Source organism: Dendropsophus ebraccatus, chromosome 14 (assembly GCF_027789765.1).
Source record: "Dendropsophus ebraccatus isolate aDenEbr1 chromosome 14, aDenEbr1.pat, whole genome shotgun sequence".
In the NCBI taxonomy this organism is placed as follows: Eukaryota; Metazoa; Chordata; class Amphibia; order Anura; family Hylidae; genus Dendropsophus; species Dendropsophus ebraccatus.
Genome location: NC_091467.1, coordinates 60,982,392 through 60,999,729, shown reverse-complemented (window position 1 = coordinate 60,999,729; position 17,338 = coordinate 60,982,392). Strand labels below are relative to the sequence as shown.

The 17,338-nt window shown below is 50.6% G+C and overlaps 2 protein-coding genes across 5 annotated transcripts; one reads left to right on the top strand and one right to left on the bottom strand.

Moving 5' to 3' along the window:
- Positions 1 to 36: 36 nt before the first annotated feature.
- On the bottom strand, positions 37 to 7,094 carry TEFM (transcription elongation factor, mitochondrial). The gene is made up of 4 exons (XM_069954005.1): positions 3,588 to 7,094; positions 3,092 to 3,312; positions 1,030 to 1,179; positions 37 to 959 (listed from the first exon to the last, which is right to left on the bottom strand). Exons 1-4 carry the CDS (start codon positions 3,697 to 3,699, stop codon positions 534 to 536), a joined length of 909 nt encoding a protein of 302 aa, XP_069810106.1. The 5' UTR covers positions 3,700 to 7,094; the 3' UTR covers positions 37 to 533.
- ADAP2 (ArfGAP with dual PH domains 2) lies at positions 3,703 to 16,168 on the top strand. 4 transcript variants are annotated; one of them, XM_069954002.1, is made up of 11 exons: positions 3,706 to 3,809; positions 10,182 to 10,309; positions 10,612 to 10,703; positions 10,963 to 11,042; positions 11,114 to 11,226; positions 12,028 to 12,174; positions 12,249 to 12,332; positions 13,022 to 13,084; positions 13,276 to 13,353; positions 13,638 to 13,866; positions 14,535 to 16,168. In XM_069954002.1, exons 2-11 carry the CDS (start codon positions 10,289 to 10,291, stop codon positions 14,537 to 14,539), a joined length of 912 nt encoding a protein of 303 aa, XP_069810103.1. In that variant the 5' UTR covers positions 3,706 to 3,809; positions 10,182 to 10,288; the 3' UTR covers positions 14,540 to 16,168. The 4 variants fall into 4 exon arrangements, with proteins under 4 accessions (XP_069810105.1, XP_069810103.1, XP_069810104.1 ...); XM_069954003.1 differs by having other exon boundaries at positions 3,729 to 3,781; XM_069954001.1 differs by lacking the exon at positions 3,706 to 3,809 and adding an exon at positions 6,002 to 7,179.
- Positions 16,169 to 17,338: the final 1,170 nt, after the last annotated feature.

Sequence of the window (17,338 nt, the reverse complement as noted above, 5' to 3'; positions counted from 1 at the left end):
TCAAAGTAATATCTGAGTTTCATAGAAACCAGGAACTCTGAACACCATCTTTCTGTATTCTTGTAATTCACCTAGAAAATATGGAGAACAAGTTTTATTGCCTGGATGTTACATGGGCTGATAATAGCTAACAATAGTTTGTAGGAACAGTCATTCACCCGCTAATCATCTGGTGTGGACAGGCGAGGATACGCCCACCAATCACCTGTAAACATCTTTTGTGCTAATCACTGTTATCAGCCGCACAGCTCTCTGTGTAAATAGGAGACGTGTAGCTTTGTGTTTAAATGGCCGCACGATTCATTGTGCCTTGTAAAAGTACTGCAAGCCAGCTCCGATTAGTGTACTCAGACCCATATGGGGGTCACATAAAAGGACCCTTAAACTGTTATTTCATATCTGTCACTAGTTCTGTAAGAAAAGTTGAAAAACCCCTTTATACAATACAAGGAAAGGAAAGGAATATACCATAGGTAGATATCACTACAGTGTCCAGCTACATGTAGAGAGCGATGCTCTGCAGCAGGGTCTGGCTACCTGTAGAGGAGCTCATAGAAGGTGACAGCCTGCAGCAGAGCGTCGCACATCTCCTCGTTGCGATTTTGTCCTCTGGGATGGAGTCTGTGCCTGTACTCTGTTATAAGGTCTTGTGTGAAGCGGATTCGCGGTTGCTCCAGGATGGTGGCCTCCTCCACCAGGCGCTGCACTAATTCCACGCCGCTAGTTTTAGCCCCACCCACCATAATGTCACAGTGCTTCCCCACGGTGGTCCTGGCCATGCTGAACACTCGGTGCCCCTGCTCCCGGCTGTATCCTGGGTTTAGTATTGCATACAACATGGCTTCCACTATCCGTAAGTGTAAGATGACAGGAAACATGGCGGCCTTCTGGCTAGAGAGCGAGCTCTTCTCCAGAATGTAGAGGTCAGCGGCTGGGAACATGGAGACGGCTGAAGACACCTGGGAAGAAACGAGCAGAACTCAACCACAGCACAGACAACACCAGTAGTGCTATGTAAGGGGCACTTACATCCTCCAGATAGAGGTCAGGGTGCTGTTTCCCCCTCATCAGATGGAACCATTCATGTTGGTGCCAGGCTCTCACCGTCAGGGTGCGGTCCACATGTGCCCAGGCCAATCTCTTCATTCCGAACACTATGGAGAGGATACTATCTGCTGCCTGAGGAGACATGAAGTGGGGAGGTATGAGGCACTGCTAATAGGGGTACGAGGTCGGGGCTGCGCTCGGCAGACGGGGAGGGTAATAAGGTCGGGGCTGCGCTCGGCAGACGGGGAGGTTAATAAGGTCGGGGCTGCGCTCGGCAGACGGGGAGGTTAATAAGGTCGGGGCTGCGCTCGGCAGACGGGGAGGGTAATAAGGTCGGGGCTGCGCTCGGCAGATGGGGAGGGTAATAAGGTCGGGGCTGCGCTCGGCAGACGGGGAGGGTAATAAGGTCGGGGCTGCGCTCGGCAGACGGGGAGGGTAATAAGGTCGGGGCTGCGCTCGGCAGACGGGGAGGGTAATAAGGTCGGGGCTGCGCTCGGCAGACGGGGAGGGTAATAAGGTCGGGGCTGCGCTCGGCAGACGGGGAGGGTAATAAGGTCGGGGCTGCGCTCGGCAGACGGGGAGGGTAATAAGGTCGGGGCTGCGCTCGGCAGACGGGGAGGGTAATAAGGTCGGGGTTGCGCTCGGCAGACGGGGAGGGTAATAAGGTCGGGGCTGCGCTCGGCAGACGGGGAGGGTAATAAGGTCGGGGCTGCGCTCGGCAGACGGGGAAGGTAATAAGGTCGGGGCTGCGCTCGGCAGACGGGGAGGGTAATAAGGTCGGGGCTTCGCTCGGCAGACGGGCAGGGTAATAAGGCCTGGGCTGCGCTCGGCAGACGGGCAGGGTAATAAGGCCGGGGCTGCGCTCGGCAGACGGGGAGGGTAATAAGGCCGGGGCTGCGCTCGGCAGACTGGGGAGGGTAATAAGGTCGGGGCTGCGCTCGGCAGACACGGAGGGTACAAAGTCAGGGCTGTGCTTGGCAGATGGGGAGGGTACAATGACCAGGCTGTGCTTGGCAGACGGGAAGGGTACAATGACCAGGCTGTGCTCGGCAGATGGGGAGGGTACAATGACCAGGCTGTGCTCGGCAGATGGGGAGGGTACAATGACCAGGCTGTGCTCGGCAGATGGGGAGGGTACAATGACCAGGCTGTGCTCGGCAGATGGGGAGGGTACAATGACCAGGCTGTGCTCGGCAGATGGGGAGGGTACAATGACCAGGCTGTGCTCGGCAGATGGGGAGGGTACAATGACCAGGCTGTGCTCGGCAGATGGGGAGGGTACAATGACCAGGCTGTGCTCGGCAGATGGGGAGGGTACAATGACCAGGCTGTGCTCGGCAGATGGGGAGGGTACAATGACCAGGCTGTGCTCGGCAGATGGGGAGGGTACAATGACCAGGCTGTGCTCGGCAGATGAAGAGGGTACAATGACCAGGCTGTGCTCGGCAGATGGGGAGGGTACAATGACCAGGCTGTGCTCGGCAGATGGGGAGGGTACAATGACCAGGCTGTGCTCGGCAGATGGGGAGGGTACAATGACCAGGCTGTGCTCGGCAGATGAAGAGGGTACAATGACCAGGCTGTGCTCGGCAGATGGGGAGGGTACAATGACCAGGCTGTGCTCGGCAGATGGGGAGGGTACAATGACCAGGCTGTGCTCGGCAGATGGGGAGGGTACAATGACCAGGCTGTGCTCGGCAGATGGGGAGGGTACAATGACCAGGCTGTGCTCGGCAGATGGGGAGGGTACAATGACCAGGCTGTGCTCGGCAGATGGGGAGGGTACAATGACCAGGCTGTGCTCGGCAGATGGGGAGGGTACAATGACCAGGCTGTGCTCGGCAGATGGGGAGGGTACAATGACCAGGCTGTGCTCGGCAGATGGGGAGGGTACAATGACCAGGCTGTGCTCGGCAGATGGGGAGGGTACAATGACCAGGCTGTGCTCGGCAGATGGGGAGGGTACAATGACCAGGCTGTGCTCGGCAGATGGGGAGGGTACAATGACCAGGCTGTGCTCGGCAGATGGAGAGGGGGGCCTCACCTGCAGGTGCTCTATTGAGACTTCAGGCTTTAGAAAGTTGGCGCCACCTCGTCTGATGATGGTCTTGGTGCTTCCAGTCGCTCTGACTTCCTCTTCACCATACAGGACATCTGGCGGCTGACACTCCGGGGCCCAGATCTCTCCATGAGGCCCCTCCTGGGGAGAGTCCCGGCCCCTGACCATCCGGCTACAGTACAGCGGCCGAAAGAAGATCCTCGTCCCTGCAGGAGGGTAAAGTCACATGATCATTAGACTGCAGAGGTGAAGGGGGTGCAGGGAGACATAAACCTGGATACCCCCTTATATCTCCCCCCCCCCCTCTTACCCCCTATGTTTCACTTTATCTTATACTGTGAGTGCAAGGAGGAGGGGTACACAGGGTTGGAAGGGAGAGATATGAGAGGGTGGGTGTATAGAGAGACATAAGGGAATGCAGGGAGGTGTCTATAAGGACATAGTAAAGTGTGGGGCCGCGCAGCCTGATAGGAGAACTTACCTCCATTGATCAGCGCTGTCAGGGACATTGGCATCAAGTGAGCTCCACACATCAGTCGCATCTTAATGACGTAACAGACACGTGAGTAGTTCGGAGGACAAAGCTTGCGCATGCTCGTACAGCGCAGCGGCCGTACAGCAGCTCCCCCTGGTGGTGACCGCGTGTATACCGCGCATAGGACGTCATAAACCAATGTATATGTTGTACAAAGGGGGATATGTGGTAATATAGATAATATGTGTAGTTATACAGGGTGGATATGTGGTTATATAGAGGATACCTGTAGTTATATGGGGGCATGTGTGGCTATATAGGGGATATGTGTAGTTATACAGGGATATGTGGTAATATAGATAATATGTGTAGTTATACAGGGATATGGGGTTATACATGGAGAATACATGTAGATATAGGGGGATATGTGGTAATATAGAGAATTTGTGTAGTTATACAGGGAGGATATGTGGTTATATGGGGGCATGTGTGGCTATATAGGGGATATGTGTAGTTATACAGGGATATGGGGTTATACATGAAGAATACATGTAGATATAGGGGGGATATGTGGTTATATAGAGGATATGTGGTTATATAGAGACTATGGGGGGAATTTACGAAGCATACGCCAGGGAGAGGGTGCAGATTCGCCTCTTCTCCCTGATGTACGCCTCCCGTACGCCCCAGTCGCCCAATGGGCGGGCTGGCGGAGCTTGCAGGGACGTTATGAGGCAGGGAGGAGGTGTGGCTGGAAGCAGGTGTAGATTTTGTATGCCTGCCGCGGATTCGGGCGCCCGGACGGATTCACTAAGAGGCGTGTGCCTTTAGTGTATCCTGCCGGGGGAAAGGGGGCGGGGTCTAATATAAGACCGTCGTACTTGTACGCCAGTCTTTGTAAATCCCCCCTATGTGTATTTATAGGGGGATATATGGTTATATAGAGAATGTGTGAAGTTAAACGAGGGATATGTGGTTATATAGAGACTACCTGTAGTTATAGAGAGATATGTTATGTAGAGGATGTGTGTAGGTATACAGGGATATGTGGTTATATAGAGGATATAGAGGATCTGTGTAGTTACAGGTGGGAATATTTGGTATGTGTTATACGTGGGCAGCCTGAGGATTCATAATAATAGGTGGGGGGACCTGATTTTTTTTTATTGATTGCAGGTTGGGGGCTGCCTCTTGATGGTGACAGGTGTAGTTACCCCTGTTGGGTGATAGTTGTAGTGACTGTGACAGTTAAAGGTAAAGTTGCCCCTGATGGATGATGGTGACAGGTGGGGTTGCCCCTGATGGATGATGGTGACAGGTGGGGTTGGGTGACTCTGATGGTTGATGGTGACTGTTATAGTTGCCCCCGACAGTTCATGGTGACAGGTGTAGTTGCCCTTTTGCTGTTCATGGTGACAAGCGGGGTTTTTTGTGATGTTTGATGGTGACAGGTGGGGTTTCTCCTGATGTTTGATGGTGACAGGTGGGGTTTCTCCTGATGTTTGATGGTGACAGTTGTAATACTTCCCCTGAAGTTGATGGTGATAGATATATTTGCCCCTGATGATAGATGGGGACAGGTATAGTTGCCCTTGACAGTTGACGGGGATAGGTCGGGTTGCTCCTGACAGTTGATGGGGACAGGAGTAGTTGCCCCTGACATTTGATGGGGACAGGTGTAGTTACCCCTGTTGGGTGATAGGTGTAGTGACTGTGACAGTTAAAGGTAAAGTTGCCCCTGATGGATGATGGTGACAGGTGGGGTTGGGTAACTCTGATGGTTGATGGTGACAGGTGGGGTTGGTTGACTCTGATGGTTGATGGTGACTGTAATAGTTGCCCTTGACAGTTCATGGTGACAGGTGTAGTTGCCCTTTTGCCGTTCACGGAGACAGGTGGGGTTTCTCCTGATGTTTGATGGTGACAGGTGGGGTTTCTCCTGATGTTTGATGGTGACAGGTGGGGTTGATGGTGACAGTTGTAATACTTCCCCCTGAAGCTGATGGTGATAGATATATTTGCCCCTGACGATAGATGGGGACAGGTATAGTTGCCCTTAACAGTTGACGGGGATATGTCGGGTTGCTCCTCACAGTTGATGGGGACAGGTGTAGTTGTCCCTGACATTTGATGGGGACAGGTGTAGTTGCCCCTGACATTTGATGGGAACAGATGTAGTTGCCCCTGAAGGTTGATGGGGACAGGTGTAGTTGCCCCTGACATTTAATGGGGACAGGTGTAGTTGCCCCTGACAGTTGATGGTGACAGGTTGGGTTGCCCCTGACATTTGATGGTGACAGCTGTAGTTGCCCCTGACATTTGATGGGGACAGGTGTAGTTGCCCCTGACATTTGATGGGGACAGGTGTAGTTGTCCCTGACTTTTGATGGTGACAGGTGTAGTTGTTCCTGACAGTTGATGGTGACAGCTGTAGTTGCCCCTGACATTTGATGGTTACAGCTGTAGTTGCCCCTGACATTTGATGGGGACAGGTGTAGTTGCCCCTGACAGTTGATGGTGACAGGTTGGGTTGCCCCTGACATTTGATGGTGACAGCTGTAGTTGCCCCTGACATTTGATGGGGACAGGTGTAGTTGCCCCTGACATTTAATGGGGACAGGTGTAGTTGTCCCTGACTTTTGATGGTGACAGGTGTAGTTGTCCCTGACATTTGATGGTGACAGCTGTAGTTGCCCCTGACATTTGATGGGGACAGGTGTAGTTGTTCCTGACAGTTGATGGTGACAGGTGTAGTTGTCCCTGACAGTTGATGGTGACAGGTGTAGTTGTCCCTGACATTTGATGGGGACAGGTGTAGTTGTCCCTGACTTTTGATGGTGACAGCTGTAGTTGCCCCTGACATTTGATGGTTACAGCTGTAGTTGCCCCTGACATTTGATGGGGACAGGTGTAGTTGTTCCTGACAGTTGATGGTGACAGGTGTAGTTGTCCCTGACAGTTGATGGTGACAGGTGTAGTTGTCCCTGACAGTTGATGGTGACAGGTGTAGTTGTCCCTGACATTTGATGGGGACAGGTGTAGTTGTCCCTGACTTTTGATGGTGACAGCTGTAGTTGCCCCTGACATTTGATGGTTACAGCTGTAGTTGCCCCTGACATTTGATGGGGACAGGTGTAGTTGTTCCTGACAGTTGATGGTGACAGGTGTAGTTGTCCCTGACAGTTGATGGTGACAGGTGTAGTTGTCCCTGACAGTTGATGGGGACAGGTGTAGTTGCCCCTAAAGGTTGATGGGGACAGGTGTAGTTTCCCCTGAAGGTTGATGGTGACAGGTCGGGTTGCTCCTGATAGTTGATGGGGAGCTGTGACAGCAGGGTCCTCGCTTCTCTTGTCGTCCTCTTTCTGGATTATGATTCAGCAGGGACTGACCTACAAAAGGGGAAGCTGCGAGAAGGCGTGGCTGGAGGCGTGGCTTCCCTTCTCTGGATCGCACACTCAGCTCTGCGCTAACACCTGACCCTGCATGGGGCTCTGGCGGTCATGACCCTTCATTAACCCTTCAGTGACTCTCAGGATGTCAGTGCAGGAGCTGCTGCAGCTCCCGGAGAACTCACGATGTGCAGACTGTGGCCAGCCAGGTAAGAGGATCACATGACCCCCATCATGTGGACATCATCTGAGATCAGGTGTACGGATTACATATCATTATCAGATGCTGCTGGGCGGGCCCTTACTGAATCCAGCCAATCATGGTCTTATCAAAAGATGACAGGTTATGTGCTGGACAATGGGTTCTAGACCTGTCCTCAAGGAACCCTAACAGGTCCTGATTTGTGAATAGCCCATATAGAGAACACCTGATGCACAGACTAGAATTATCTGGACCAGACCATTGTTGGCGGTCCATGAGGACTGGGTTTAGAAAACACTGACCTAGATTAAAGGGGGCTCTGAGGCAGTGGTTGTGTCACTGAGATTCTAGGGTTATGTGATGGATATGGTGTGGATACTTGGATAATCTTCTAGGTTAAAAAGAGAGGTGCTGGCTGTTACATGTTCCAGAATAGAGGATTGTGCCCTGGATATTGTCTTCAGGGGGTTTTGTCTCTGTGACTATATACTCCAGAAGTTTAGGAAATTATATTGATTGTAGCTACAGTTTGATGAATTGTTTCCTCTGTGTTCTAGATTAGAGTCCTGTTCTGAATACTTTATGTGCTAGAAGGGGATTCTGTTTGTCCTGGATTAGAGTATTTAGATTTTGTATAATTTTTCCATTGGAAGATTATTTCCTAAATGTTCATTTCAGGACAAGACCCCCTTAATGTAGATCATAAGGGGGGGGGGTACACCTAAGTTATTGTGTGTTCTGGATTAGAGGGTTAGGACATTGTATTGGTTCTCGAATAGAATGTTATTTCCTGGGTTTTCCAGATTGGAAGCTCTTGTCCCAGATATTATTTTCTAGAACATAAAGAGGGTGTGGTTCTGCCTTGAACATTCAGGAGGTACCCTCCGATCTAGAGCACTGCATGACCAAGGCAGACCCCATGCCCTCTTTAAGTTCAAGCACATAATATCTGGGACAACATCCTCTAATCTGGAACATTTGGGATGTACCCTCTGATCTAGAGCGCTCCATGACCAAGGCAGACCCCACACCCTCTTTTATGTTCTAGCACATAATATCTGGGGCAAGAGCCTCCAATCTAGAACATTCAGGATGTACCCTCCGATCTAGAGCACTCCATCACCAACATTAGAGGCTCTTTTCCCGAGTATTATGTACTAGAACATGAAGAGGGTGTGGGTCTGCCTTTGTCATGGAGTGCTCTAGATCAGAGGGTACATCCTGAATGTTCCAGGTTAGAGGGTCAGGTCCTGGATAGTGTTCTAGTGTAAGCCGACACAGGATTGATGAATAGTAATGCATCATTCTGGGAAATCTCGCCGTCTCTTAAAAGAAATGGCGCAATTTCCTTCCTGTCACGTTGCTGCTTCCACAGAGCTTTTCCCCGTTGTTCGCCGCTCTGCTGACCACATCCTGCTGACCGCCACTCTCACATCTCCTATTTGTCTCTGTATACACCATAGAACATGGCCTCATCCTGGGTCATTACAGCTGCATTCACACCGCACAGTTATTCATATAGCGCTGCGACTTAAAACAGATCTGAAGGAAATGTCACCGCAATGTGTGACTGCACTTCTGTCTGCTGTGCTGCAGGTCAGGAAAGGCCGGGAAAGGCAGTGACCGCTGTGATCACATGATGCAACAAGGCACCCACTGATGTCACTGTAGAGGCAGCTCCATGAAAATCCATGAGAAATGGCTGATACCAGAGAGTAATAGATTGCATATACCTGTCCTCCAGTCACCTCTCCCCAGCCTGACATGGCTGATACCAGAGAGTAATAGATTGTATATACCTGTCCTACAGTCACCTCTCCCCAGCCTGACATGGCTGATACCAGAGAGTAATAGATTGTATGTACCTGTCCTACAGTCACCTCTCCCCAGCCTGACATGGCTGATACCAGAGAGTAATAGATGTATATACCTGTCCTACAGTCACCTCTCCTCCTCCAGCCTGACATGGCTGATACCAGAGAGTAATAGATTGTATATACCTGTCCTACAGTCACCTCTCCCCAGCCTGACATGGCTGAAACCAGAGAGTAATAGATTGTATATACCTGACCTACAGTCACCTCCCCCCAAGCCTGACATGGCTGATACCAGAGAGTAATAGATGTATATACCTGTCCTACAGTCACCTCTCTCCAGCCTGACATGGCTTATTACAGAAGACAATAACATTGTCACCCTATGTAAGACAAGTGAACAGGGAGCAGCCTGCCACAAGAAGTCTTGGCCGCTGCTCTCCCCTCCTGTGGTCATTACTTCCTGTTACTGAACAGTCTAGAAAAGGGATGAAAATAATCTGCTGACGGGAGAGATGGTCACCAGCATCACGTCTGCTGACTGATCACAGTGTGATCGCCAACTACTAGATATGGAAACCATAGGACTTTAGGGGGAAAAAAGGGGTGCCTAGTGGGAGGATGACAGGAGTCTGGAGAGGGAAGAAGACTGGAGAAGGAAGGTAGAGGAGTCAAAAGAACAAAGAGGAGTCTGAAGGGTGGAGAATACCAGAGAAGTATGAAGAGAAATGGACAGTGGAGAGAAGAGGATAGAGGAATCTAGAGGCACAAACAGAGAAAGAGAAGAGTCTGATAAGAGGGGCAAAGGAGTCTGGAGGGAGAGTTTGTAAAGCGGAAAAGGATTGATGAGTCTGGAGTTGGAGGATAGAGAAGTTTGGAGGGAGGAGGATGATAGTAAAGTCTGGAAGGAGAAGGAGGGGATAGTGGAGTCTGAAGGGAGGAGGGGGATAGTAGAGTCTGGAGGGAGGAGTTTGGAGGATAGTGGAGTCTGGAGGGAGGAGTTTGGTGGATAGTGGAGTCTGGAGGGAGGAGTTTGGTGGATAGTGGAGTCTAGAGGGAGGAGTTTGGAGGATAGTGGAGTCTGGAGGGAGGAGTTTGGTAGTCGGCACAATCTATTACAAGTAGAGGAAGCATTCGTCGGGTCAGACGTATTACATATAGTATGTGGGTAACGTCCAGCTCTCTTTCTCCTCAGGGCCGGTCTGGGCGTCCTGCAGAGTTGGGGTTTTCGTTTGCTTGGACTGCTCGGGGGTTCACAGGATCTCGGCTATTGACAAAGTGAAATCTACACAACTGGATTATATGGACCATGACCTGGTACAGGTGGGAGCATACCAATAGAATCCCCCCCATATCCTATATACTGACACTGCTCTTCTATATCCTCATGTCATACCCTATACATCCTATGTACTGTACACTGCTGTTATATACTGGACTGCTCTATATACTCATGTTATACCAATACATCCTACATACTGTACACTGTTGTTATATACTGGATTGCTCTATATCCTCATGTCATACCCTATACATCCTATGTACTGTACACTGCTGTTATATACTGATCCGCTACTCTATATGTGATGCTCTGCTGTTTTTTTTTCTTTCTTTTTCCCCTTTAGTTCATGCGAAGTCGTGGGAATCAGAGGGCCAGGGAGGAGTATGAAGCCTTTGTGCCTCCATTTTATTACAGACCCAATGAAAAGGACTGCAAGTAGGTGGAGGAGCAGGGACCGCAGCGGGTGTCGGTCCAGCAGACCTTACTGTCTCACCTCACAGAGATCCGCAGACCCCCAACACTGGCTACACAGCAATATTGACCACAACCCCCCAATACTGACAACGTCCCCATATTGGCCCCACCCTCCCTCTCTCTCCATACTGCATGTTCCTGGTCCCGGCAAAGATTGGCATTGGATGTGACACAGGGAAGTGAGGACAGGGATATGACAGCTGTTTTGTTGTTGTTTCAGGGTATTAAGGGAACAATGGATCCGAGCAAAATATGAGCGGCGAGAGTTCACGCGTGATGGGCCGTCTCTGTACGCAGTCAGTAAGTGTCGATGCATTTTGGGGTTTGGTGTAAGGCACACCCATGTGACGTCTCTATTCTGATCCTGACAGACTATAAAGAAGGCTTCCTATGGAAGAAGGGACGAGACAACGGGAAGTACTTAAAGAGACTGTTCATATTCAGCGAGAGCGAAGGGCTGCTGATGTACTACACGAGAAATAAAGTGAGTGACGCCGGCCAATAGACACATTTATCCTATATGTCGCAGCTTCCCAGTGTATATATATGCATCACTCAGCAGTGTGAACTCGCCCGTACTATATGTGCCTATAGCTGTGACCTCTATTACATATACCAACTGCTGCAGAACTGATAGTTGTCAATATCACCTATCCTGACTGCTCTAGAGCAGAAGCCGTGAATATCAGACATACTAACTCCTCCAGATCAAGAGCTGTAAATATTACATATACTAACTGCTCCAGAAATGATAGTTGTCAATATCCCCTATCCTGACTAGAGCGAGAGATGGGAAGATAACCTATCCTTATTGCTTTAAAGCAAGAGACATGACTATCACATATTCCAACTGCTCCAGAACTGATGTTGTCAATATCACCTATCCTGACTTATCTAGAACCAGAGATGTAAATATCACGTATACTAACTGCTCCAGAATAGTTGTTTTAGTTGGTTATAGTAGATAGTTCTTAATATTACTGCTCAAGAACTGATACTGGTCATCATCACATATCCTGACTGCTCCAGAACTGATAGTTGTCCATATCACCTAACCTGATTTTTGTGATGAAAGACAAAGGCGAAAGGCGTGAATATCACCTATCCTGTCTGCTCTAGAACAAAACATGTATTCTGACTGCTCTAGAACAAGATATATGAACGTCAGCTATCCTGAGTGCTCTGAAAAATGTGAATATCTCACTTAGCGACATGTTCCACACCGTGCGGCGCACACTCACTGGATTACGGGGAGCGCCCAGCTCCCGTCTTTTTTTGTTCACAGCGTTCTGGACCTAAGGGGACGTTTCCTATTAGCAGCCTGAACGCCATGTTCCAGTGTGAGAAGATGAGACAGGAGCACGGGCTGGAGATCACATGTGTGCAGAACGGCCACACCAGGAGCATATATGTATACCACGAGGATGGGGCGGTAAGTGCTGCCCCCTATGGGCTCTTCATCCACTGAAGTCACCATTATTCCTAATACTCGTTTTATGATGACAGGAGATCGTCACCTGGTACAATGTCCTGCGCTCGGCGCGGTACAACTACCTGAGGAAGACGTATCCGAGCACTCCAGAGGCCGAGGTAAGATGTCAAAGGACATGGACCATAGAAGCTAGAGCCCCCTCTAAGCATCTGCCCCCTGGTGGTGATGGTGGTGGTGGTGGGGTATTGTTCTGTTCTCATAATCACGGGGGTTGTCTGTTGTCCATCTTTGTTCTGATGCTCCTGACAGCTGCGTCACCCCCATCGCATTCTACATAACGCTGCAGAATCTCTGCCATGTACCTGTCAGTGGAGGGATTGCCTACAGGCCAATAAGGGGGATGGGACGGTGTCAGTATCTGGTAAACCAGCCCAACCACATTCCTGTCACAAGTCGTGGAATCACAAGAAAGAATGTACCAAATGACCCCTTGGAGCAGGGAAATATTGGGGGGAATCCCAGACGTCTCAGCAGGAAGTGGGAAGTTATTACTGAATCCGAACATTATTGGCATGTGGGATGAGGCTGGGCATGATATGAGGTTGGATCTCCCCTGATGGGGCACAGGATGAGGCTAGGCACATCCCTCAGGGCAGAATATGAAGTTGGATCTCCTCTCGATTGGGCACGGGAAAAGGTTGAGCACCCCCCACAGGGCACACATTGAGGTTTGGCACCAGTTGATGATCTTAAAATGTCACAGTGAAATGTTCTGTGGCACCCGCCCCCTCCCCCCCAATATCGCAGCCCCCACTACAGTCATTTGACCGTGTAGTTTGTCTTCTAGTTGATACCGAAGATTACCCGCAGTTACACCAAATGTGGATACATGGAGAAGACCGGACCCACGGTGAGCCCCTCCCCCATACTGTATGTTTTAGACCAGATAATCATATGTGTGACCCCATATAGAGTGAGGTGGTAGGGTATGTGTATATGGTAGAGCGGAGTTGCACTAGATGCAGGTCACATGTCACTGTGTTACACACCTATATCGGTTATACTCAGGGCACTGATCCGCCTCTCATCTTTTTACCACAGCAGAGAGAACCCTTCAGGAAGCGATGGTTCAACCTGGACTCCGAGGAGCGGAAGCTTCTGTATTACCTGAACCCACTGGTGAGTAGTAGGGGTTACTATGGGACCTGTATACTGTATATCTGGACTGTTCTAGACCTCTGTATCACAGGCCCTCACTACTCTAGAACAAGGAGGTGTGGAATATTGTCTGTTCTGACTGCTCCAGAACTGAGACTTGGTGATCACAGATCCTGACTTCTCTAAAACAAGAGACTCGACCTCTTTATCACACATCCTGACTCTAGAACTAAGAGCTGTAAATACTGTCTGACCTGACTGTTCTAGAACCATAAGACTTGAGGTGTTTGAATCTCTGTATGCAGGACCCCTATGAACAGGGTGGTATCTTTATTGGGAGCAGCAAGGCCGGATACCAGGTAGCAGAAGGATTGCCAAGAGGAGTGAAGGGGAATAAGTGGGACACGGGGTTCACTATCAGGACCCCCCAGCGGGAGTTCATCCTCACCTGCGAGAACCCCAGGGAGCAGAACGAGTGGTTGCAGGCTCTGAAAGAGCTGCTCTCCCTACCAATGAGTGATCACGACTCCGCAGGTAATTCACTGAACTAGAACCTCAAAGCAGAACTTGCATCATCTTCTGTTCTCCAGTCACCTCCAGAGCTGCACTCACCTTTATACTTCTACATCACATCTTATCCTTCAGTCACTTCCAGAGCTGCTGCCCTCCACGGAGGCAGAGGGGTCCTCACTATCCCACCCTCCTCAGTGGCAGACGTGCCCTTGCTACCCCACCCCCCCCAGAGGCAGAGGGGTCCTCACTATCCCACCCTCCCTGGAGGCAGATGGGTCCTCGCTATCCAACCCTCCCAGGCGGTTTATGAGGCCTCGATATCCCCTCCTCCCAGGAGGCAGACAGGTCCTCACCATCCCACCGTCCAAGGAGGCAGACGGGTCCTCAATATCCTGCCCTCCCTGGAGGCAGATGGGTAATTAATATCCCGCCCTCCCCAGAGGCAAATGGGTCCTCTCTATCTCACCCTCCTCGAAGGCAAATGGGTCCTCACTATCCCCTCCTCCCAGGAGGCAGACAGTACCTCGCTATCTTCTCCTCCCAGGAGGCAGACCGTGCCTCGCTATCCCCTTCTTCCTCACTGTCCTGTCCTCCCTAGAGGCAGGGGAGGCCTCTGTTTTTGCAGCATCTCTCTGTAATCTTATATGATGATTGTTTCCAGTAACCTCTTCTTTCTGCTTCTCTCACAGAGTAGTCTGGATTCCAACCTAAACTGAGTGACATACCTGGGAACCTGCTGAGCCAAGAGAAGAGTGATCTGCAGCAGCCTGGACTGTAATAGACTATAATAGATAGTTCTATAATAATCCATGAGACACTAGAGACTAATCCTGTAGGGGCTGATGCCGACCCACAGCCCCCAACCCACATCTGAGGCCCTTACAGGTGTTGACAGCAATAAACTAACAGACAGTACCCATCATTGTCTCATAAGGATCCTCACCAACAGGCACGGGTCACTGGCAGCTATACTGGGTGCCTTGGTGAACGACCGCCATATGCTATTCCGATCCACAATCACAGGACAACAGTCTGAGGTATGGAGGGAGCGAAGGAGGCTACCTGCGGCTCAAGATGAGGATTGGTTGCCATCCTGCTGGATCCCATCATGTACACGTTCTGCTGGGCGGAGGGGTGTAAGCACAGATCACCATTGATGCCACATCTCCAAGTACTGCTAAATGTTTCTATTGAATGACCACCAAAGACTGTACAATAAATAGGATGGCAGGCGAAGTGTTAAATGTGCGCAAGAAACCGTATCGTTCAGAAGGGCACCCACAAATTGTGAAATACCCCAAATAATTTGCCAGAGCTGTACTACCTGTGTTCATGTCTTATGTATTGTCTGTAAACCGTATCTTCTAGCTGCAGCTTCAGTTTACCAGCAGTGGGTGGAGCCTGAGTTTTAGTTCTTGGTGACTATGTGTGAGCAGAGCAACAGGGCAGAGGCCAATCATATCAAGTGTCTACAGGGTGGGGCCAATCACCTCAAGTGTCTACAGGGTGGGGCCAATCACCTCAAGTGTCTACAGGGTGGGGCCAATCACAGCAAGTGTCTACAGGGTGGAGCCAATGACCTCAAGTGTCTACAGAGTGGGGCTAATCACCTCAACTGTTATATGTGACAATTTTCTGGTGTAGATTATAGTAAATCTGTCGGGCTGCTTAGTCCTGCCTATTAAGCTCCACCCCTCAAAAAGTCACAGGAGACACAAAAACCATAGAAAGACCAATGCCTTTGCACAAGTGAGACTACAGATCTGCATCTTCTGTATACAAGAGACCCAGATTTATTGAGGCTGCTGCGCCAAAATCTGTCACATTTTAAAATGTTCTGAATAATTTCTAATGGCTAGATTATATACCTAATTTCCTGGTGGCATCAGCTGCACCCCGGAGGGGTATGGTATAGAGGGGCCACAAACAATAGACTCTATTGAATTTGGAAAAACTACACAGTGCAGGATAAGCATAAAACACCTCACTGTGTTTGATCCCCCGTAACTTATGACCAGGTATATGGCTGTAAACCGGCTAGAACTGCCTAGATCAGGCATGTCCAAACTTTTTTCGAAGAGTGCCAAATTTGATGAAGTGAACATGTGCGAGGGCCGACCATTTTGCTTGACATTCTTTGGACCATTAAAATGAATGCAAATAAATTTTTTTTTACAAAGTTTATTGAAAACGGCACACTTTTCATACTTAAAAAATCCCGGGGCACACCACCAACCAAAATGGCACAAAATGACACTAAAACAGGACATATTATACATATAGTTAATAATATAGATTCTAAATGTATTTATACTCACTCAGTGTGAAACCTGGGCCTGTTTCGATAAACACAAAAGGGATATCCCTGTTTCTCTCCCCCATCCCCATGTTTTTCTCCCTCCTGCTTCTCTCCCGTTTCTCCCCATCCCCATGTTTCTCTCCCCCCTGCTTCTCTCCCCTGTTTCTCCCCCATCCCCATGTCTCTCTCTCCCCTGTTTCTCCCCCATCCCCATGTCTCTCTCTCCCCTGTTTCTCCCCCATCCCCATGTCTCTCTCTCCCCTGTTTCTCCCCCATCCCCATGTCTCTCTCTCCCCTGTTTCTCCCCCATCCCCATGTTTCTCTCCCCCTGCTTCTCCCCCATCCCCATGTTTCTCTCCCCCCTGCTTCTCCCCCATCCCCATGTTTCTCTCCCCCCTGCTTCTCCCCCATCCTCATGTTTCTCTCCCCCCTGCTTCTCCCCCATCCCCATGTTTCTCTCCCCCCTGCTTCTCCCCCATCCCCATGTTTCTCTCCCCCCTGCTTCTCCCCCATCCCCATGTTTCTCTCCCCCTGCTTCTCCCCATCCCCATGTTTCTCTCCTCCCTGCTTCTCCCGCATCCCCATGTTTCTCTCCCCCCTGCTTCTCCCCCATCCCCATGTTTCTCTCCCCCCTGCTTCTCCCCCATCCCCATGTTTCTCTACCCCCTGCTTCTCCCCCATCCCCATGTTTCTCTCCCCTGCTTCTCCCCATCCCCATGTTTGTCTCCTCCCTGCTTCTCCCGCATTCCCATGTTTCTCTCCCCCCTGCTTCTCCCCCATCCCCATGTTTCTCTCCCCCCTGCTTCTCTCCCATCCCTGCTCACCTTCCTTGAGATGCTCGCCGCGGGCGCCGTCCCCCTCACCTACTGGCCTGGACGTACTCCTCCAATCAGGGGAGACCAGGAGCGTGGTGCGCCACGCACCACGCTCCTGGTCTCCGCTGATTGGAGGAGCACGTCCGGGCCAGTAGGTGAGGGGGACGGCGCCCGCGGCACACTGGTTGGAAAACACTGCTCTAGGGCACGGGAAAGGAAAGCCGAAATCTCGGACATCGCGAGATTTCGGCTTTCCTTTTCTGTGCACTAGAGTGGCGTGTTGCTGCCGGATACCTGGGGGGCCGTAAAAGTTCGGAACGCGGGCCGCAAATGGCCTGCGGGCCGGACTTTGGACATGCCTGGCCTAGATTCTCTGCTG

Coding starts and splice junctions, on each gene's coding strand:
- TEFM (XM_069954005.1), bottom strand. CDS start 3,699: ATGCGCAAGCTTTGTCCTCCGAACTACTCACGTGTCTGTTACGTCATT. Junction 3,313..3,587: donor GACAGCGCTGATCAATGGAG/GTAAGTTCTCCT, acceptor ACCCTCCTGCAG/GGACGAGGATCTTCTTTCGG. Junction 1,180..3,091: donor TCTCAATAGAGCACCTGCAG/GTGAGGCCCCCC, acceptor ATGTCTCCTCAG/GCAGCAGATAGTATCCTCTC.
- ADAP2 (XM_069954001.1), top strand. CDS start 7,116: ATGTCAGTGCAGGAGCTGCTGCAGCTCCCGGAGAACTCACGATGTGCA. Junction 7,180..10,181: donor TGCAGACTGTGGCCAGCCAG/GTAAGAGGATCA, acceptor CTTTCTCCTCAG/GGCCGGTCTGGGCGTCCTGC. Junction 12,333..13,021: donor CGAGCACTCCAGAGGCCGAG/GTAAGATGTCAA, acceptor TTTGTCTTCTAG/TTGATACCGAAGATTACCCG.